Raw genomic sequence first — 20183 nt, 5'->3', positions numbered from 1 at the left:
CAACTTTCATTGACGGCTTGACGACCTCGGTGGCGCAGTGGTAAAGTGCTTGTCTCTGAACCAAGAGGTCCCGGGTTCGATCCCCGGGGTCGGGTCATGATGGAAAATGATCTTTTTCTGATTGGCCCGGGCCTTGAATATTTATCTATATATGTATTTGTTATAAAATATAATATCGCCGAGTTAGTATTCCATAACCACAAGTCTTTAACTTACTTTGGGGCTAGCTCAATCTATGTGATTTGTCCCTATATATTTATTATTTATTTATTCATCTCATTACATATTACATACAAAAGTTGTAATAAAATTGTCTACGCGCATGCGCTGTGACGACGAGCTCGCGCCTGCGCGATGTTTCTTTTCTTTAAAAAACAAATGCTGTCATGGACGATTCTTGGCTGTTGGATTTTGAAATGTATTGCTCGTAATTTACCAGCCCTTAAATAAAATAATCTTTGTCAAATACCGAGTATAATTATTTATAAATATATACTCAGACAAGATCCTACAGTTTGGTCCTTCGCGGAAAAGCGAGCAAGGCAATCGAATGGACGAACAATGAAAATTTATGGATATCTACGCGACGGCGTTTGATGGCAATGGCGGCAGATCAAAAAAGATTCTGAAAATAAAAGGCGTGATATTCCACCGGCTACGAGAGCACCTCCTGTGAGTTCGTTCCAATTCATCATTTCGATTTGCCCAAATAAATTCTTACATTTTCCATTAATTCCAACACATTTTTCTTTTCAATTTCTTGTTTCTCTCACATATTTCAAAACGTCTATTTCTTTGTTTGCGCTGTATTACCTGGTACATAATCGCATGTTATCAGTTTTGCAGTTTGCTTTGTTTGCTCTGCTTCACAAAATTTAATTATTTTAAATATAAATTATTTTTTTATTTAATGATGGCGCAAACAGCTAGTGAGAATATTGCCAAACTTATTAAAAAGAGAGGAAGCATAAAAGCTAAGCTAACTCATTTCGCAACATATTTTGATTCAGCTAAAGGCTATAAGGAGCTAAGCGAAGTCCATGCCAATGAGCTTCGATTACGCCTTACGCGTGTCGAAAGCATTATCCAGGAATTCGATGATTTGCAGACTGAGATCGAATCGCTCTCTGAATCCCCTGAGGAGCAGTACGCAGCTCGAGAGAAGTTTGAGGCTCAGTACTACCAACTGACCGCGGCCGCCCGCACCTTGCTCGACACAGCCGGCGCTGGAGTGCGTCGAGGCGGGTCAGGTTCCGTGTCGAGCTTCGGCGACGCCAAAACAGGTGGGACTTGCAACCATAACACGAGGTTTCAATTGCCGAAAATTAATATTCCTAAATTTGATGGTGCTTATCAGAATTGGCTCGAATTTAGAGATACGTTTAGTTCTTTAATACATACTAATAAAGATTTGGATGATATTAGTAAATTTCATTATTTGCGAGCTTCTTTAGTAGGAAGCGCCGCTATAATTATACGAAATATTGACTTCACAAGTGAGAATTATATAACCGCTTGGGAGTTATTGTGTGCGCGCTATGATAATTCTAGGCTATTGGTGAATAACCATGTACAAGCATTATTTAATATAGGGTCAATAACGAAAGAGTCGAGCAAGTCACTGCGTTATTTGATTGATGTTACTAATAAAAATATTAGGGCTCTCACTATTTTGAAGCAACCTACCCAGCACTGGGATACTCTTATAGTTCACATGATGGTTACGAAACTAGATTCCACCACTCTTAGGAAATGGGAGGAATACAGGAATACCTTGTCTGAACCGCCTACACTCGAAATATTTTGTACATTTGTACGAAACAGAGCAGACCTGCTAGAATCCTTGGAGGAAAATAATAAAATGCACAAAGGACAATGCCCTGACACGTCGAAAAATAAATCTTTCTTAAATGTATCCAGTGGTTCAGATAAAGTTAATACACGCAAAGAGAACTTATGTCCTATGTGTAAATCTGATCATTTATTATATCATTGTGATAAGTTTAGGGAGTTGTCCATAGAAAACCGTATTTCGAAGGCAAGAGATTTGAAGGTTTGTTTAAATTGTTTACGCCCAGGCCATTCTCATGTAAAATGCAGACTTTCATACTGCCGTTATTGTAGGTACAAACATAGTACATTATTACATTTACACAAGCATGATGAAACTTCAACTTCATCTATGCCTATGCAAGAGACTGTCGCGTTGACGACGGACATTGCTCAGTCAGGTTCTGACAAATTGACAGACTCTATCGTTCTGTCGGCTAACACTACATATAATACTTCTCCGCATGTACTTTTATCAACAGCACTCGTGCGGGTGCGAAATAACAAGGGCGACGCACACACTGTTCGCCTCCTCTTAGATAACGGGAGTACAGCAAATTTTGTCACCAGCGAGTTATGCGGTAAGCTGGGATTGTCGAGGCGAGGTGTACGCTCCACGGTATCAGGTATCTGTAATCAAACGTGTAAAACTACATACTCGTGTCAGCTTACTATTGAGTCCTTACATAGTGATTATAAAACCGATATAAATTGTCTTATTTTGCCCGAAATTACAAAAGCACTGCCGTCCAAACTTGTAAACATAGATAGCATTCTCATACCTTCAGGTGTACAGTTGGCTGATCCTTCATTTAATATTCCCGCCGCTGTAGACATACTGGTAGGTGCAGAGGTATTCTGGAACGTCATGTGCAAGAATTCTATTGATTTGGGTAAAAATATGCCAAAGTTATACGAAACAAAATTAGGTTGGTTAGTTTCAGGTTATGTAGCACGTGCCAAAACTAAATCATACCAGTGTAATTTCATAAGTCAAGATGATAGTATAACTCAATTTTGGGAATTAGATTCGATTTCGCCTAAATATGCATTTACGACTGAAGAACGTGCCTGTGAAAATAAATTTAAGTTAGATACTTACCGTAATGAAGAAGGCCGTTTCGTTGTGACTATGCCCTTAAAAAAGGATCCTCACGAATTAGGAGATTCTTACGTGATGGCTAAGATCCGTTTCCTTTCTCTCGAAAGAAAGTTCAGTAGAGATCCTGGTTTTAAAAATAAATACTTGGAGTTCTTGCGTGAATACGAAGAACTCGGTCATATGACTGAAAATACATTGTCTTTACGTGATAGTAGTATTGTAAATTATTACCTACCGCATCACGGTGTAATTAGGGAATCAAGTACCACTACTAAATTACGTACGGTATTTGACGCTTCTGCAGTTACTACAACAGGGCTGTCTCTCAATGACATCCAAATGATAGGGCCTACTGTCCAAGACGACCTTGTGTCTATACTTATAAGGTTTCGTCAACATAAATATGTGATTTCGGGTGATATTGAGAAAATGTATAGGGCTATAGATGTTAACCCTTCTCAGCGCTCGTTACAACAAATAATATTTAGATCAGACCCGTCCCAACCTCTTAAGACATATACTTTAAATACTGTTACATACGGAGTTGCATCCTCCCCGTATTTAGCGACCAAGTGCCTTTCTTCTCTGTCTGAAACTGTTGATGATGTACTTGTAAAAAATTCTATAAAAAGGGATTTTTACGTTGACGATTATCTCAGTGGAGGGTTTACTGAAGAGGACGTCGTAAAACAGACGAAGGCAGTAATTAATGTATTATCGTCAGCAAAATTTAATTTAAGAAAATTTAAATCAAATAGTCAAGAAATATTAAACCAATTGTTGTCAGAGGAAACAAGTTCAAATAATTTTTTAGATATATCTGAATATTCTAATACTCCATCAAAAACCTTAGGTTTAATTTGGAGCCCTAAGTGTGATACGTTGTCGTTTTCAATAAATATTGAAGATAAATATAAAATCACTAAAAGAAATATTCTTTCAGTAATAAGTCAAATTTTTGATCCCCTAGGGCTCGTGGGCCTAGCAGTGGTAGAAGCAAAAATAATATTGCAACAAATATGGTCATTAAAGTTAGGTTGGGATGATGAAGTACCAGAAAATATAAAAGGACAATGGACTTCATTCTCAAGACAGTTAACTTTTTTAAATAATATTAAAATTCCTAGATGGGTACTGCAAGATGATTTCTGTAAGGTAGAATTACACATTTTTTCTGACGCCTCTGAGCGTGCTTACGGGTCGTGTATTTACGCTCGTTCTATAACTAAAGATGGTGTTGTATATGTTAACTTGATTTCATCCAAAAATAAAGTAGCACCAATGAAACCAACAACGATGCCACGCCTTGAGCTTTGTGCAGCTCTCTTAGCATCAAGGTTATGCGCTAAAGTTAGGAATTCTATAACGTTAGAGGTTAGTTGCAGATACTGGTGTGATTCCACCATCGTATTAGGGTGGCTAAAAACCCCTGTACATCGTTTAAAACCTTTTGTTCGCAATCGCGTGAACGAAATTAATGAAAATAGTGTAAACTGCACCTGGAGCTACGTGCCTTCCCTCGATAATCCCGCGGATCTCGTTTCTCGCGGGGTGAAGGCTGATCTTGTCAGCAATTTGTCACTGTGGTGGTTTGGCCCCCAGTTTTTAACCTGTAATGAGGAGTTATGGCCAAAAATACCTAACTCAAGTGAGACACGAGATCTACCAGACGTAGTCTGTCATCTAAGTCAGGAGTCCAATTCTGATATAGAGAATACGAATATTGTGTCTTCACTTATACACAAACATTCAAATCTCACTCGTCTTATTCATACTCTCGCTTACATACAGCGGTTTATAAAAAATTGTAAAAATAAAAATAATAAATGCAAAGAGTGTTTAACTTCAGATGAAATACGTGAATCTTTATTTATTATTCTTAGGCAGGGTCAGGTTGAAATGTTTCCTGAAGAATATAAAATCTTAAAAAATAACGGCAAGTTACCATCTAAAAATAGACTATTGTCTTTGACCCCGTTTATTCATTCAGACAATTTAATTAGAGTAGGAGGAAGGCTTGACAAATCTCCTTACTCATATGACCAAAAGCATCCGATTCTTGTATGCTGTAAACATTATTTAACTAAATTAATCTTTCGTAGACAACATTTAAAGCTCTTACATGCAGGTCCGCAACTTTTACTTTCGGACATAAGGCAGTCATACTGGGCTCTAGGTGGTAGGAATCTGGCTAGGTTTATCGTTAAAAAATGCGTCACATGTTTTAGGCACAAAAGTCAAACTTTACAGCCCATCATGGGCCAATTACCTGTGTCTAGAACCAAATTAGAATTTCCTTTTCTTCACTGTGCAGTTGACTATGCCGGGCCAATTTTGATAGCCGATCGAAAAGGTCGTGGTTGCAAGTTAATTAAATCATACCTGTGTATTTTTGTATGCTTAGCAGTGAAGGCAGTTCACTTGGAGCTCGTCACGGACCTGACTAAAGATTCTTATTTAGCTGCTTTGCGCCGTTTTATTAGTCGTCGCGGCAAACCCAAAACGATAACCTCAGATAATGGGACCAATTTCGTAGGCGCATGCAATGAACTAGAAAGTTTTCTTTCTCAACGTAACCTTACTGAGGATTTAGCCGATGAAGGTATTACTTTCTTTTTTACACCTGCATATTCCCCTCATTTCAATGGGATGGCTGAAGCTGCTGTCCGATCGACGAAACATCATTTACGTCGAATACTGAATTTAACTCATTTAACCTATGAAGAAATGTCAACTTGTCTCACTCAAGTCGAAGCGATATTAAACTCGCGGCCTTTAATCCCTCTTTCCTCAGAAACTAATGACTTTTCTGTCCTGACTCCTTCACATTTTTTGATTGGACGAACTCTGACTTCCGTGCCACATCCACAAATCGCCGACAACGTGAATATCACATTGCTGCAGCGTCATAAGCGAGTCGAAGCTATAAAACAACATTTTTGGAATAGATTTACCAATGAATATATCTGCACTCTTCAACAGAAGACAAAATGGAAACAAACTAAGAATGATATCGAGATGAACTCGCTTGTTTTGATCAAAGACAAGTCAACGCCGCCTCTGCTCTGGTCTCTCGGTCGTGTCATTCAAGTCTATCCTGGAGCGGATGGTATTAACCGTGTCGCCGAAGTAAAAACCATGAAAGGGACTATAAGAAGAGGCTGGAATAACCTATGTGCTCTTCCTCTAGATGATGACCTGATGTAACTTTGAAGCTTCATATGCTTATCAGGTCCTTGAGACCTTCATTCAGATGATCTTCAACCCGGGGAGTGCTGTCTACGCGCATGCGCTGTGACGACGAGCTCGCGCCTGCGCGATGTTTCTTTTCTTTAAAAAACAAATGCTGTCATGGACGATTCTTGGCTGTTGGATTTTGAAATGTATTGCTCGTAATTTACCAGCCCTTAAATAAAATAATCTTTGTCAAATACCGAGTATAATTATTTATAAATATATACTCAGACAAGATCCTACAAAATAATTGAGACTTAACTGGGTCTATTGAGTTATATGATCACAATTTTCAATCCAGTTGAGCTCATCTTGTCTACGTCTGAACTACAACGTTGAAGGTATGTGAGCTTCAATCACAAATGCCATAAAAGCCGTTAGATTCCAAACGTAACTACACCTAATGTATCTCGAGATCAAGGCATGATTCATAGACATTCACGCGAATAGAAAGGCTGAGATACACGTTTGTATTAATCTAAATAAATTTATTAGGACAAATCACACAGATTGAGCAAGCCCCAAAGTAAGTTCGAGACTTGTGTTATGGGATACTAGCTCAACGATACTATATTTTATAACAAATAAATATAAATATAAATAAATATATATTAGCACAAATCACACAGATTGAGCTAGCCTCAAAGTAAGTTCGAGACTTGTGTTATGGGATACTGACTCAACGATAGTACGTTTTATAACAAATATATGTATAGATAAACATCCAAGACCCGGGCCAATCAGAAAAAGATCATTTTCCATCATGACCCGACCGGGGATCGAACCCGGGACCTCTTGGTTCAGAGACAAGCACTTTACCACTGCGCCACCGAGGTCGTCAATTTGCCAACTAAGTATATAATACTGGGTTCAAATTATTTTATAGGTATTTCTAACTTAGGTGGGTCATGTTCGCGGTATGCATTCCGAAAGATGGATTGATATTTTACCACATGGTGAATAATTTGACGGATACAGAAAACAAGGTTGGTCTAGGACTAAATGGTCGAATAAACATTCGATTAACCATGGATAGAAAAGATCATGAACATTCCCTATTCCGAGTAGGCAGGCTTTTGCCCAGGGGCATAATAAAGCTTTAAAATTTCTTTACAATATAGGTATTTAACTTAATTGCCTTTTGCCGGTTAAGCTTTTCTGTGTTCTCAAATTTTCATATTTTTCACTAAACTCTTCACTGTATTGAGAAAACTCGTTTGGTTTAATTTAGATAGAAAGATTATTTGTAGCCACGACACAAAATACAGAACGCATACAGGTTCTTCATATTAATAACACAAACAATACCAAATAACAGTGTGTTGCAGCAATACAAAAAGGACACAACTCAGCGGTACTATTACCCGGAGGGGCAATACACTGATTTTCAGTTGAGACCTTAAGGTACCTAGATGCGAGAGCGAGATACAAAGACGATGACAATGGGAAGTGCTATTCAATAATTGACCGCACAGATTAAAGATTATTTTTTTTGGTTGTGATTTTCTATATATTAAGAAACCGCATTAAAAAAAATAATGAAATTTGACTGCGTGGAAATCGACCCCAAAATGGGTTTAGGCCCGCACAAAACAGGTTTTACGCGGCTTAAATCCCTTTTCACAATCTCAAGCTCCTATTTCTAGATTCTCGGCAGTGAGATTGGATTTTTTTTAAATTCTGCAGTGATTTCATCACTTCATTTCTACTTACTATAAGAATATTGTTCTTATACCTATGAATTTAAAGATAAATCGTAACGCATCCATTTTTATGGTTGGTCTATGCCATAAAATAGGAGCCTCAAGGTTGCCGGAGATCGCTCTACTTGTCTATAAAATTGGCGTCGGGTCATCATTACCTTTTACGATTTTGCTCATGTATATTATAATGCCCGTTTTATTTACTTAATAAAATATTTTAGTGCATTTATTTACTAGACAGGTGTGGCGTGAACATGACATATAGATAGGCACATTGACGTGTGGTTCCGCCCTAAATTAAGACCACTCTATATCCTCCCATTGATGTCGTACGAAGCCTTGTTGAAATATTCGGCTATGATTTTGCAACTGGCTTTACTGACGTCAATCGACAAAGCTTTATGTCCTTAATGTAGCCACATTAAGGGCATATAGCTTTGTCGATTGGACACAATAGCATTACCGAAGAAGATTGACGTCAGTAAAGCCAGTTGTAAAATCATAGCCGAATATTTCAACAAGTTATTTTTTAATTAGACCGCGAGCTCCGTCGCATCACAGCCCCGAACTCAACCCGGAAAATGCGGAGATGAGAAAGAAAAACGAAATAAATGCTTCACCACAAAGTATAAAACGTAATTTCAAATACCTTTGAACAGACTTTAACACCGAGGTTAATTTAACAAGACCAATTAATATAAACACGTTAATATTAAATTACTTCATGTCAATAGCAATTTCCTAATAACATGCAGAGTAAACCGAGTTTAAAATTAACTGTAATTAACCTTTATATGTAATATCATTAAGACAGTTTTAATATTTTGTTCAGGATATTATTTTAATATCCCATGTCTTACGACGCGATGAATAAATTGTTTTTTTAATTATAATTATTATTGAATCATTTATTCAGTATAATTTTTCAATATCCAACAATATTATAAAATCGCACAACAAAAACTTCACAGGGTTTTCATCTGGGCATCGGCGAGTCGCTGTTATTTAGGTAGGTAAAATGTTTTTCACTAATTCTTAAATGTTTTACTATTAAGTTTGTACAGTACAAGAGTCTGTATGTACTGTTTTCACTGTGTTCTCCTTTTTTTAAAAAATGAATATGGTTTTCTGACTATAAATTTACTTACGCCTTATTTAAAGCTATTTTTGAAGGAAAGGTGAAAGGAAGAAGAGGTCCAGGGAGACCGAGGAAGAACTATGCAAGTCAACCGAAAGAGAGGCAGGTGTTGTGTCGTATCGAGACCTTAAAAGCCTAGCCGAGGATAGTGAGGCGTGGCGTATACTCCACCGACAAGAGCTCTTGAAGAAAAAAAAAGACCTATTTACTATTGTAACTACTTACCAAATAAATAAATAAATATATTTTTAAAAAATAGGACAAATTACACAGATTGAGCTAGGCCCAAAGTAAGTTCGAGACTTGTGTTATGGGATACTAACTCAACGATAGTATATTTTATAACAAATACATATATAGATAAATATTCAAGACCCGGACCAATCAGAAAAAGATCATTTTCCATCATGACCCGTCCTGGGATCGAACCCGGGAACTTCTCGGTTCAGAGGCAAGAACTTCTACCACTGCGCCACCGAGGTCGTCAACTACTAACTGTTCATCTGTGGGAGCATGGATATCCCATACTAACAAATGAAAATTCAAAGTGTGAATATTTAAACTTTTACTATATCTTTTTATTTGGATTATGAGTGATTAACTATTTGAATAATCAATCAATTAATCACTCATAATCCAAATAAAATGATTAATTTTCATCCAATTAAAAATCAATGTCGTTTCGTTTTTATATACAAAATGTAGGTCAAATTTTTTTAATGTTGCTAAAATGACTTCTTCGACAGTCCCATAGAACGGGCAAACTAAGAATAAAAATACTGTACAGTCTACCTCACCTAAAGTTACTGTGCGTGCATAGATTTTTATCCAACGGCAATAGCGGCGAATGTGCGATGATTTTGAATAGCTTGATGTGCTGTTGACTTTACACATGGACGTTGCATCTAGTTATATTCTAAACTCATCTATCACATCGCCCAAATTATACACCATATTCCTGGCCACCCAGTAATCAGGATAACTTTACATAATTTAAATTAGAATGCGTAACCTTACGGGCATTGCTACATTGATTTCTCAAGAACATCCCACGATCATATTGAGACTTGAGGAGTATATTCTAACCACATTTCAACTATTAGGGCGATTCACAAGTGCTCTCAATAAACGATACAAGTAATACTATTAAAACTATTCTCTCTATAAAAGCAATAACGACATTATACACTCCTGATAGAAGAAGAAGGAATCCTCAATGAAGGAGCTAAATCTTGGACCTTTTAAAAATAAACTGTTTGATTTGCTTGTAGACAAATGTTTCTATAATATTCAGGAATTTTTAAACAGTAAATTTTAAATATGACAACTAATGCTTTAAATGTGCTACTTATATTTGACTAACTAATGACTAAATTAAATTGTGTTTATTTGAAATTAAATTATAAAATGAATTATTGTTGACATAATGTAATCTTGGAAATTAACAATTTTAGAGTTTAATTGATATTTATGTACCTACATTTGCATGCCATTGTTTGGCAAAATATGTGATACTATTTAATTTTAACACCTTTCTGTGCCATATTTTGTGCGAATAAATGATAAATGATAAATAAATGATAAAGTTATTTAAACAGCAAAGGAACTGAGAAGAAAAATGCATATACCTATCTATACTCTAGCTGTTTAAAATTAAGTGCGTCTATATTTTATAACTATTTATCTTCCTCGGTGAGAAAATTTATAAATGGTACGAAATATGTGGATAAACGTGATTAAAGGTATGGCACAAAATAAATTGTCAAATTAGAATTACATTTTACACCGATGCCATTCGAAAAGAATCGTCGAAAAAAAAAATTTGCTTCCCTTTTGTCAATTTTACAGAATATCCGGGATGAAATGTACCCTATGTCCGTCTTCATACTTCAACTACATGGATACAAAATTTCAAGAAGATTTGTTGAGTAGATAGATTGAGAAGAGATAAACAAAACAATACTTTCGCATTTATGATATTAGTTAGGATGATTATTTTTGGTAATAGTCAGATAAAAAGTTAGTTACTTTTATTTGTTCTATTTTGTTTTGTGGGACGATAGCACGCTCTCCATTTAAATTTGCATAACCGTGGACGGTGAAACATGTAGGATTAAGTTTTTCTTTTAACACCACGTTGTCAAAAATGTAAACTCATGTTTTTTGCAAATAAATATCATCTTTGTCTTTAATTAAGGGAGTAAAATATAGTAAACGTTGAATTTATTCGTGTATATAAAGTTACCTTTACGCAGGTCTTACAATTGATCATATGCTCAAATTAGGTTATTACGGTGAGCTACACAGTTATGGCATTTAGCTGCTTGTCAAAGTCATCAATCACTTTATGAACATCTCCGTATCGATATCAGCATGTTGTGGCAATGAAAGAGCAATGAATTATGCTAATATTATCAGAAAGTTTCCGAGTAGTTTAATATTAATATGTTATAAATTGGCAATTTTGTGATATGTTCAGCAGGTATCAAATAAAGTTAAATGTCAAAAATAACAAAAACAAATCGTCAAATTAGAAATTAGGCTTTCACAGGCAATAATGTATTATGGCATATTTACCAAAGGTAAAAACTGCTAACATTTCGGAACAACCGCTGAGAAGAAATGCCGAAAGAAACTCGTGTAAACAGCGTCCCTATCATGCCAGAGGGAGGGAGAGGATACGTAATATTAGTTTATTTTTATTCATTTAGCGTCATTACGTGTCCCACTGCTGGGCAAAAGCTTACCACCATTCCTTCCATTTGGTCCGGTCCAGTGGTAAGGATTTCCACTTTTTATAAAATCTGTCCAAGTCATTTTACCATCTTGTTCTTGACTTACCCGGGACTCCAATTGTTTATTAGGATGAATATAGGGGCTGTACAGAGAGCTCAGCAAACGGCTAAGGGAGGCAAAAGGTGAACCTCGCGCGGGCAGCTTTGCCATTGCATTTCAGCGCGGGAATGCTGACGGGCTGCCTGTGTGACGGGCACCTTATTGCCTTAATAATTTAATAATTTAATTTACATTATTAAATTATTCATATTTTATTATTATTAATGAAAGTTATAAATAATAACATAAACAAATAATTTTTTTTAAAGGTGATTTGAATTTATGTTTAATGATGACGTTACTCTCTAAAGTTACTTCCACATCTTGACCTTAACTTAATTTTGATCAATTAAATAAAATTGATTGTTTTACTAATGCCACGGTCATCTACATTCCAAATAAGACTCATTACATTTATGTACAGACTGATAATAAATAGGTTTATCAAAATCAAAACACATTATGTACTAATTATGCACTGATGTAAATAAAGTAGTAAATAAACTTATGTTTTAAGATATAATATTTTTAAGATACCGTTTGAATTATAAGTTGATAGTACAAAATCTAGGATCTGAATTTGAATGTTAGGATGTGAACTGTTTTGAAACACTGTTAAAGAGATTTAAGTCGTTTTTTAAGTTTATTTCGGGATTTCTTCTCGGCTGCGGTCGTTTTGAAATGCCTATAGTTTGAACCTTTAAGAAATATTGTATCACTATATTTTTCCCGCGCCCGCGTAAATATCGTAACGAAAAATTTTTTTCTAAATTTAAAATTCATTATTTACACAATTACATTAGTCTTTCATTATTACCTAGTACTAGCTTTTGCCGGCGGCTTCACCCGCATGTTTTCCAACGGGGTCTTATTTTTCCGGGATGTCCTTCTCAGTACTTCAAACTATATGTATGCGAAATTTCAACAAGATTGGTTGAGTAGACAGAGCGTGAATAAGTAACAAACATACAAAATTACTTTCGCATTTTTTGACCGAGCGAGCGTTATCTACCAATTCGACTTTATGGCAAAAATATTTTTTTTATGTATGCATGTATATTTGTTTATTTGTAACGCGATAACTTTCGAACCGTTGGTCTGATTTTGATGCAATTTGAAATGCATGTAGGATATGTCAATAGAATTTTTATGTTGGTAGAGCATCAAAATCGGTCTAGTTGTTTTTGAAATATGCACAATTTTGTAAAAACTCATCAAAATTTATTGTGTTCGCGAGGTCTTACTTCGTGGCGAACAACTAGTAAAAATAATAATATTAAGTAATAATATTAGTTAGGGTTACGATGTTGTTAACACTGGTATCCAATTTAATTTAGTTCTTTGAAACACTGCCAGTCTATACACGACGACCTCAGTGGCGCAGTGGTAAAATTCTTGCCACTGAAAAAGTCCCCAATCCAAGTAAAAATTAGAATTAATTTTAATTATATTGAAGTTATATGTTACATGTATTTTTATAACCTATTTTTTATTACTTTAAAAATATATTAGAGTGGTTAAAACTCATTAAGAATTGATGAGATTCAAAAAGGAGGTCGCCATGTGATCTGCCTCGATTTGCGCTAATTACAGTTATCGCTATTGCAATGAAGATCACGAACCTATATTGCCAATTTTATTATTCATGTGTTTTGCAAATTCATGTGGATAAGCTGTATATAAATAAATAAATAAATAAAAATAAATATATTGGGACAAATCACACAGATTGAGCTAGCCCCAAAGTAAGTTCGAGACTTGTGTTATGTGATACTAACTCAACGATACTATATTTTATAACAAATACATATATAAATAAACATCCAAGACCCGGGCCAATCAGGAAAAGATCATTTTCCATCATGACCCGACCGGGGATCGAACCCGAGACCTCTCGGTTCAGTGGCAAGCACTTTAGCACTTCGCCACCGAGGTCGTCGTATAAAGAGGTTGTAAATGTAGACTTAAAATAACATTTAGCCAATATCCAAGCCTTAAATGCGCATTTTTAGAAAAAAAAATATAATTATATCGATGAGATCTTAAGTTATTTATATTATCCATAAATTTACAGTTTACTAACCATATGTCGAGACGCATCTCTGAGCGAAAGAATGTGGATTATCCCATATATCGCTAAATCATATTCTAACACGTTCAAAAAGATCTACACATGATCTAGCGCCAATGTAAATCCAATTCACTCCTATGACCAATGACACAGATGTCAAATACAAGTTAACTTGACGAGCAGTAAACAGTACATTTCTTGAAGCAAAAACTTGCCTCGTTGGACGGTAAACATTAGTATCCTTTTTCCAGCGCGTGAAATTGTAAATACAAATTTATTTACTTAATTTATTTATTTACGGGTCTTGGATGTTTATCTATATATGTATTTGTTATAAAATATATAGTATCGTTGAGTTAGTATCCCATAACACAAGTCTCGAACTTACTTTGGGGCTGGCTCAATCTGTGTGATTTGTCCGAATATATATATTTATTTATTTATTTGCAGTTACATAATAAATGTATATATGATTTTACGCTATATTGGTATTGAAATTTCAGCATTGACTGGCGTTAAATTTCAGTAACAAGCGAGGATTTGAGATTAAAGCAGTTAAGTATATATCTAATTATACTATACAAATAATGTTTCACAATACTAAAACACTTGAAATAATTATATGATCATAATAATAAATTTATTAATTCACTTCTCACAAAGATACTGATACATGTAGGGTTATAATTAATTGCCAACATCATTTGAGTAGCGAACCTTCTAGTCCTTGTGAGAGTCCGGAGTCTGAACTAGGTCGCAGCCTGTACTACAGATCTCCAGGCTCCCTCCCTACTACTACTTAAGAATATAACATAACATTTTGTAAGAAAAAAAAACAATGAACAGTATTTTTATATAAGATGTTAATATACATTGTGTGTACGCACGCTAGTATGTTAAAAAATATTGAGAATGACATTATTTTAAAACATCCAGTGTCGTCAAGTTATTTTCACTATATAATATATCTCAAGAGAAGTTTAAATTTAGATTTTTCACGAGCTAATAACAAAGTTCGTTGACGGAAAATAAATTTTTATTTTTATCAATTTGTTTTCAGTCAACGAACTTGGTTCTTAGCTCCTTAAAAATCTAAATTCTCAACTTCTCTTTCGTGCAAACATTGAATTTCAACACCTTAACTGCCTATAAATCATATTAAAATGCATGAAGTATCATTTCCGAGAGCGGATTGTGAGTTCACACATAGCAATATCTATAACTAAGCCTCGGGCAAATCTAAACATGGTCGAACTAAATTATTGTTGAATTACCTCTTATAATGTGAGGTATTCCAATTCAAAAATTATTTATTTCTCAATGATAGGATAGACGGTGCGTGTGATTCCGCCTTAAAATAGGACCATTCTATATCCTCCCGATGGGTGTCGTAAGAGACGAATGACACATAGCAAATTAAAACATTAAGTATGCAAAATGTTATTCAAAAGTGAGACTAGATAGTAAATTATTGCGTCTAGACAATATAGACAAACTTGTGACATTAAAAACAATATGTTGTATCTTGTTACAACTCAATTCACACAATGCTTATTGTTACATCTGGAATTTATAATGATTTATATACGTGCCTTTGATGCAGAGAATCTTCTGTTGAAGAATGTATTGTTTTGTAAGCATTAGTAACAAAAAATATTCAGAATAATATATTTTATTCGTTGGCTATAAAAAAAAACATCCCTTAAGTTACAACGACTGATTTAACGGACATTTGAAGTGTATATTTGAATTAGTTGTAATTGCTTAAATTTTACTAACCAAATATTATGAATAATAATTTGTGTTGGGGGTAGTGTAATTTTATCCACACATTTTTAAAGATTTTAGAGAGGATCTTTATTTTGAAGGACGATAATTAAAATTCACCGACCAGTCAAATTCAAATTTAATATGTTTATGGTAAAACATCATACATATTAGGCTGGTGCGGGCATATTTTAAGAAGAGATGAAAATCACGTCACTCAAAGGGCATTAAAAATGGAAGTAAAGGGTTCCAGGAATAGAGGAAGACCTGAGAAGAAATGGATGGAGTGTGTCAAGGATCGTATGAACAGGAAAGGAGTATCAATGGATATGGCAAATGATAAAACAAAATGGAAGGAACTTACATACTGTGCCGACCCCACATGAGTGGGATAAGGTCAAGGAGAATTTTTTTTTTATTGTAAATTAAAGGCAAGTATTATATAGATCATGTATTAAATAAATTACATGTCATATCGTATCACTGCTATATACATATCAAACATCAAAATAAATAGATAATATTATAGTAAGATGGTACAATATATTCCACTATGATATTATTCATGTGTTAAAGAAATTGGACTATCTAGTACCTACCATCTAGATTTCCAAAAGCGGTGGTGGTGTAATGGTTAAGACGCCCGCCTGTGGATCAAAAGGTCCCAGGTTCGAATCCTACTCGTACCACATGAGTTTGGTATACCGATCTGTCTCATGTATAGTAGTTTTCATCGACCACCACTTGCTTCTGTTGAAGGAAAACATCGTAAGGAAACTTGCACACTGGTTGATTATTATTAAATTGTGTGTGAAATGGAGAAGGCAATGGCAAACCACTCCATTAATAATGCCGAGAAAGTAGTTGTGTGTGTGTTTCATTTGACGTAATGACCACGACCCTCAGCCATGAGGAATACGAATATGAAGAAGAAATTTCCAAAGCGGGTTTTATCCCAAATAATATAATAAATGCAAAAGTTAGTTTTCTTTGTTACCTCTCACGCATTATCTACTTGAAATCTTCTTGAAATTTTGCATTTGAAAGCATGAAAAAGGACACAGGATACATTTTGTCCCGGAAAAATAACTGTTCCCGTGAGAAATTGACGTGGGCGGGTTTATAGCTAATTTTAAATGATATTACATGAATTCTATTCGTACTTCGACTCACACTTGGCCACGACAATTACAATTATTGATTTTAAAACAATTTGGAAGCCCAAATAGCATCCGATTATTATCTTTTAAGTGTGTAATTGACAAAAACTGGTATATAATAATGTTTCCACGGGTAAGTGTATCCCGGACCTTAGCAAGGTCACGTTGTGAGGCTATGTGACTCACAATCTAAACATGATATAACTGTAAGTGGGCAATGTTTATTTGCGCAAAATGTCAAAACTACTGGTTAGAATTTGATGCGGTTTTTACAGTTATATAGCGGAAGATCTAACTTAAAATCTGGTATGGGTTTCATCGCGATACGTTGCTTAGAACCCGAGATATTGACTATAATATGTTGTAATAAGACTGGAATTATCAATAAATAAATATATAAAGACAAATCACACAGATTGAGCTAGCCCCAAAGTAAGTTCGAGACTTATGTTATGGGATACTAGCTCAACGATACTATATTTTGTAACATATAAATATATAGATAAACATCCAAGACCCGGGCCAATCAGAAAATGATCATTTTCCATCATGACCCGACCGGGGATGGAACCCGGGACCTCTCGATTCAGAGGCAAGCATTTTACCACTGCGCCACCGAGGTCGTCAAAAAATAAGGTTCTTTAGTCAATATTTTCTTAACTATGTTTAGTGGAATTTTCAAAATTAATAGTTTTAATGATATTTTTCGTAACTGCAACTTTGTTTGCGATAATAATTTATTACATCTAAACAAATATTTTATTCTCAAAGTCAATTTGTGACTGATGAGAAACTGTTGACTACCCTATACGATTGCTAGCTTGTTGGCCGCGACTTCGCCCGCATGATTTCCCACGGTAACAGTTTTTTTTTTTTGTTGAAAGGTATATCCTTCTCCACACTTCAAACTACATGTATGCAAAATTTCAAGAAGATTGGTTGAATAGATAGAGCGTGAAGAGGTAACAAACTTGCTTTCAAAATCAAAATCAAAATCAAATAATTTATTCAGAAATTAGGCCTTCACAGTCACTTTTTCACGTCATATTCTAAATTAAATGATGTTTACCAAAGCTAAAAACTACTAGCATTTCGGAACGACCACTGCTGAGAAGAAATGCCGAAAGAAACTCATTCAAACAGTGTTGGTCCCCATTATGCCAGAAGGGCTTACCATTTTTTAAATATAAATTTATGTATAATTTTTTATTTCGCATTTATAATATTAAGATAGGATTTGACTCTTATATATAAGACTTATCATATTTATTATGAATAAAAACAATAACATAAATTTATTGAAAAGCCATTTGAGAAAGTAAGTTTTTTTTTTTTCCTAAATTCCCACGGGAAATTGTGATGATTAACTTTTACAATATAAAAAATGTTGCAAACACAAACAAGTCTAATGAAAGAACAATATTTATACACTATCAAATGTTAAAAGATTCACAGGAAACAAAATTTCAATAAGTACTTTGTTGTTTTATAACATTTATCTGTCTGTCTGTTAGCTGTCTGTGAAGAAACTATTAAATGTCGGAAGCGAATACGATTGTATCAAGGTGTTAACTATTCTGTATCTAACACGATCAGTAATATTTTATTTGTTTATATTTGTTTGAAATTGCGAATTCAATTGCAATTTCCCACGGGAAAAAACTTTGTTTCGGAATAAACCGAGCTCTGTCCTCCGTAAATATTACTATGTATGCAAACAAAGACGACGAAGAACCTCAACATCAATGAACTTAAGAAATATATGAAATTTCAACTATCAACGCCCAATATTTACAACAAAATAATATTATATAACAATATTTTTATTAATTTATTATTTCCATTATTGCTAGCTGCGCCCGGGGCTTCGCTCATGTGGGAATTTCGATATAAGAAGTACCCTGTATGATATTTCAGGTTATATTCTACCAGTGTACCAAATTTTGTAACAATCGGTCCAGTAGATTTTGCATGAAAGAGTAACAAACACACACACATCCTCACAAACTTTCGCATTTATAATAATTAATAGAGTTTTCTTCGTTCGTTGATGTCTTTAACACAGAAATGACGTGACGTATGAATAAGACATCAACGATCAATAACGATTTTTAGGATTTTTCACGGTTGCTCCAGTCAAATAGGTATATATATTTTCCTTTCATCAGCACTTGATCACAATCATGATACGTTTCAGTGTACCTTTTGACCATGTACTTTATTGTGTACTTACATTGTTATATTAGTGATAAAAAATTATACATAAATTTATATTTAAAAAATGGTAAGCCCTTCTGGCATAATAGGGACCAACACTGTTTGAATGAGTTTCTTTCGGCATTTCTTCTCAGCAGTTTCGTTTCGTTAATTTAGATTATGACGTAAAAAAGTGCCTGTGAAGGCCTAATTTCTGAATAAATGATTTGATTTTGATTTTGATTTTGATTTCAAGTTTGACTTTAACTTTAACCTGGGCAGAAAAACGCAAAGAACACCATTTTTTTTTAACATCAGCGGTGTGCAGGAGAAAGACAACGTTAAAGTCAACTGATGAAACCCCCTCTAAAAGACCTAAATTTTAACTTTATCACAGAAAGATAATAACGGGACGACATTTAGCGTCGTGCACGAGTGAAGGCGACAAAACGCACAAACAATTTTTATATATCACGACTGGGAAAGGACAGTGCGGTTAGCAATAAGGATGTTCGATTGGTGTGGCAAAGAATTCATGTTGAATTGAATAATGCTGTGTGTGGGGTTTTTGTTTAAACCACGGATGTATGAGGATAGACTTGACAATCTAAAATTTATATTTACATGGTGGCAGATGGAATTTCGGCGCCCACTGGCGCCTGTGGCGGCGGCTGGTGCTCTTACAGAGCACGCGATAAAAAAAAACTGAGATTTTGACTATGAAATACACGCGGGCAAAGCCGCTGGCAAAAGCTAGTAAATAACAAAATTACACATATTTCCCAATCAGTCAGCAATTCTGTGTCGATCAGATTTTGTGCAAATGAACTGAGAAAATACGTAAAGCTGCTGCTCACTTTGATTTTCAGGCACTTCTATTTACTCAGTTATTCCAAACTCTACGGTGTGGCCAGTGGCAAAGATTTGCATTAATTTCAAAGGCTGATAGGGACGAGGCGGCGTGTACAGTCAACAGCACATCAACCTCCACAAGTTCATTGCAAACTCGCCGCTGTTACTGCGACATAGAAGTTCATACAGGGTAACTTGATGTGCAGTTGACTGTACACATGAGGTTATTGGTCGTTGGTCGTGTCGTATTATAGTTAATATTTTGTCGATTTCTTGATCTGTATTACATCTGTAG

The 20183-nt window shown here is 35.0% G+C and overlaps 2 protein-coding genes across 2 annotated transcripts; both read left to right on the top strand.

The window, feature by feature from the left end:
- Window positions 1-913: 913 nt before the first annotated feature.
- On the top strand, window positions 914-2136 carry LOC135309900 (uncharacterized). The gene is made up of 2 exons (XM_064436558.1): window positions 914-2053; window positions 2125-2136. The coding sequence occupies exons 1-2, from the start codon at window positions 914-916 to the stop codon at window positions 2134-2136; spliced, it is 1152 nt and encodes a 383-aa protein (XP_064292628.1).
- Window positions 2011-6404, top strand: LOC128677896 (uncharacterized). Its single transcript, XM_064436551.1, has one exon. It carries the CDS (start codon window positions 2183-2185, stop codon window positions 6137-6139), a length of 3957 nt encoding a protein of 1318 aa, XP_064292621.1. The 5' UTR covers window positions 2011-2182; the 3' UTR covers window positions 6140-6404.
- Window positions 6405-20183: the final 13779 nt, after the last annotated feature.

The sequence above is a fragment of the Plodia interpunctella genome, chromosome 18, assembly GCF_027563975.2.
Source record: "Plodia interpunctella isolate USDA-ARS_2022_Savannah chromosome 18, ilPloInte3.2, whole genome shotgun sequence".
In the NCBI taxonomy this organism is placed as follows: Eukaryota; Metazoa; Arthropoda; class Insecta; order Lepidoptera; family Pyralidae; genus Plodia; species Plodia interpunctella.
This window is presented reverse-complemented; position numbering and strand designations above follow the sequence as displayed.

What these genes read in the sequence shown, in the direction of transcription:
- LOC135309900 (XM_064436558.1), top strand. Translation starts at nt 914, where the DNA reads ATGGCGCAAACAGCTAGTGAGAATATTGCCAAACTTATTAAAAAGAGA.
- LOC128677896 (XM_064436551.1), top strand. Translation starts at nt 2,183, where the DNA reads ATGCCTATGCAAGAGACTGTCGCGTTGACGACGGACATTGCTCAGTCA.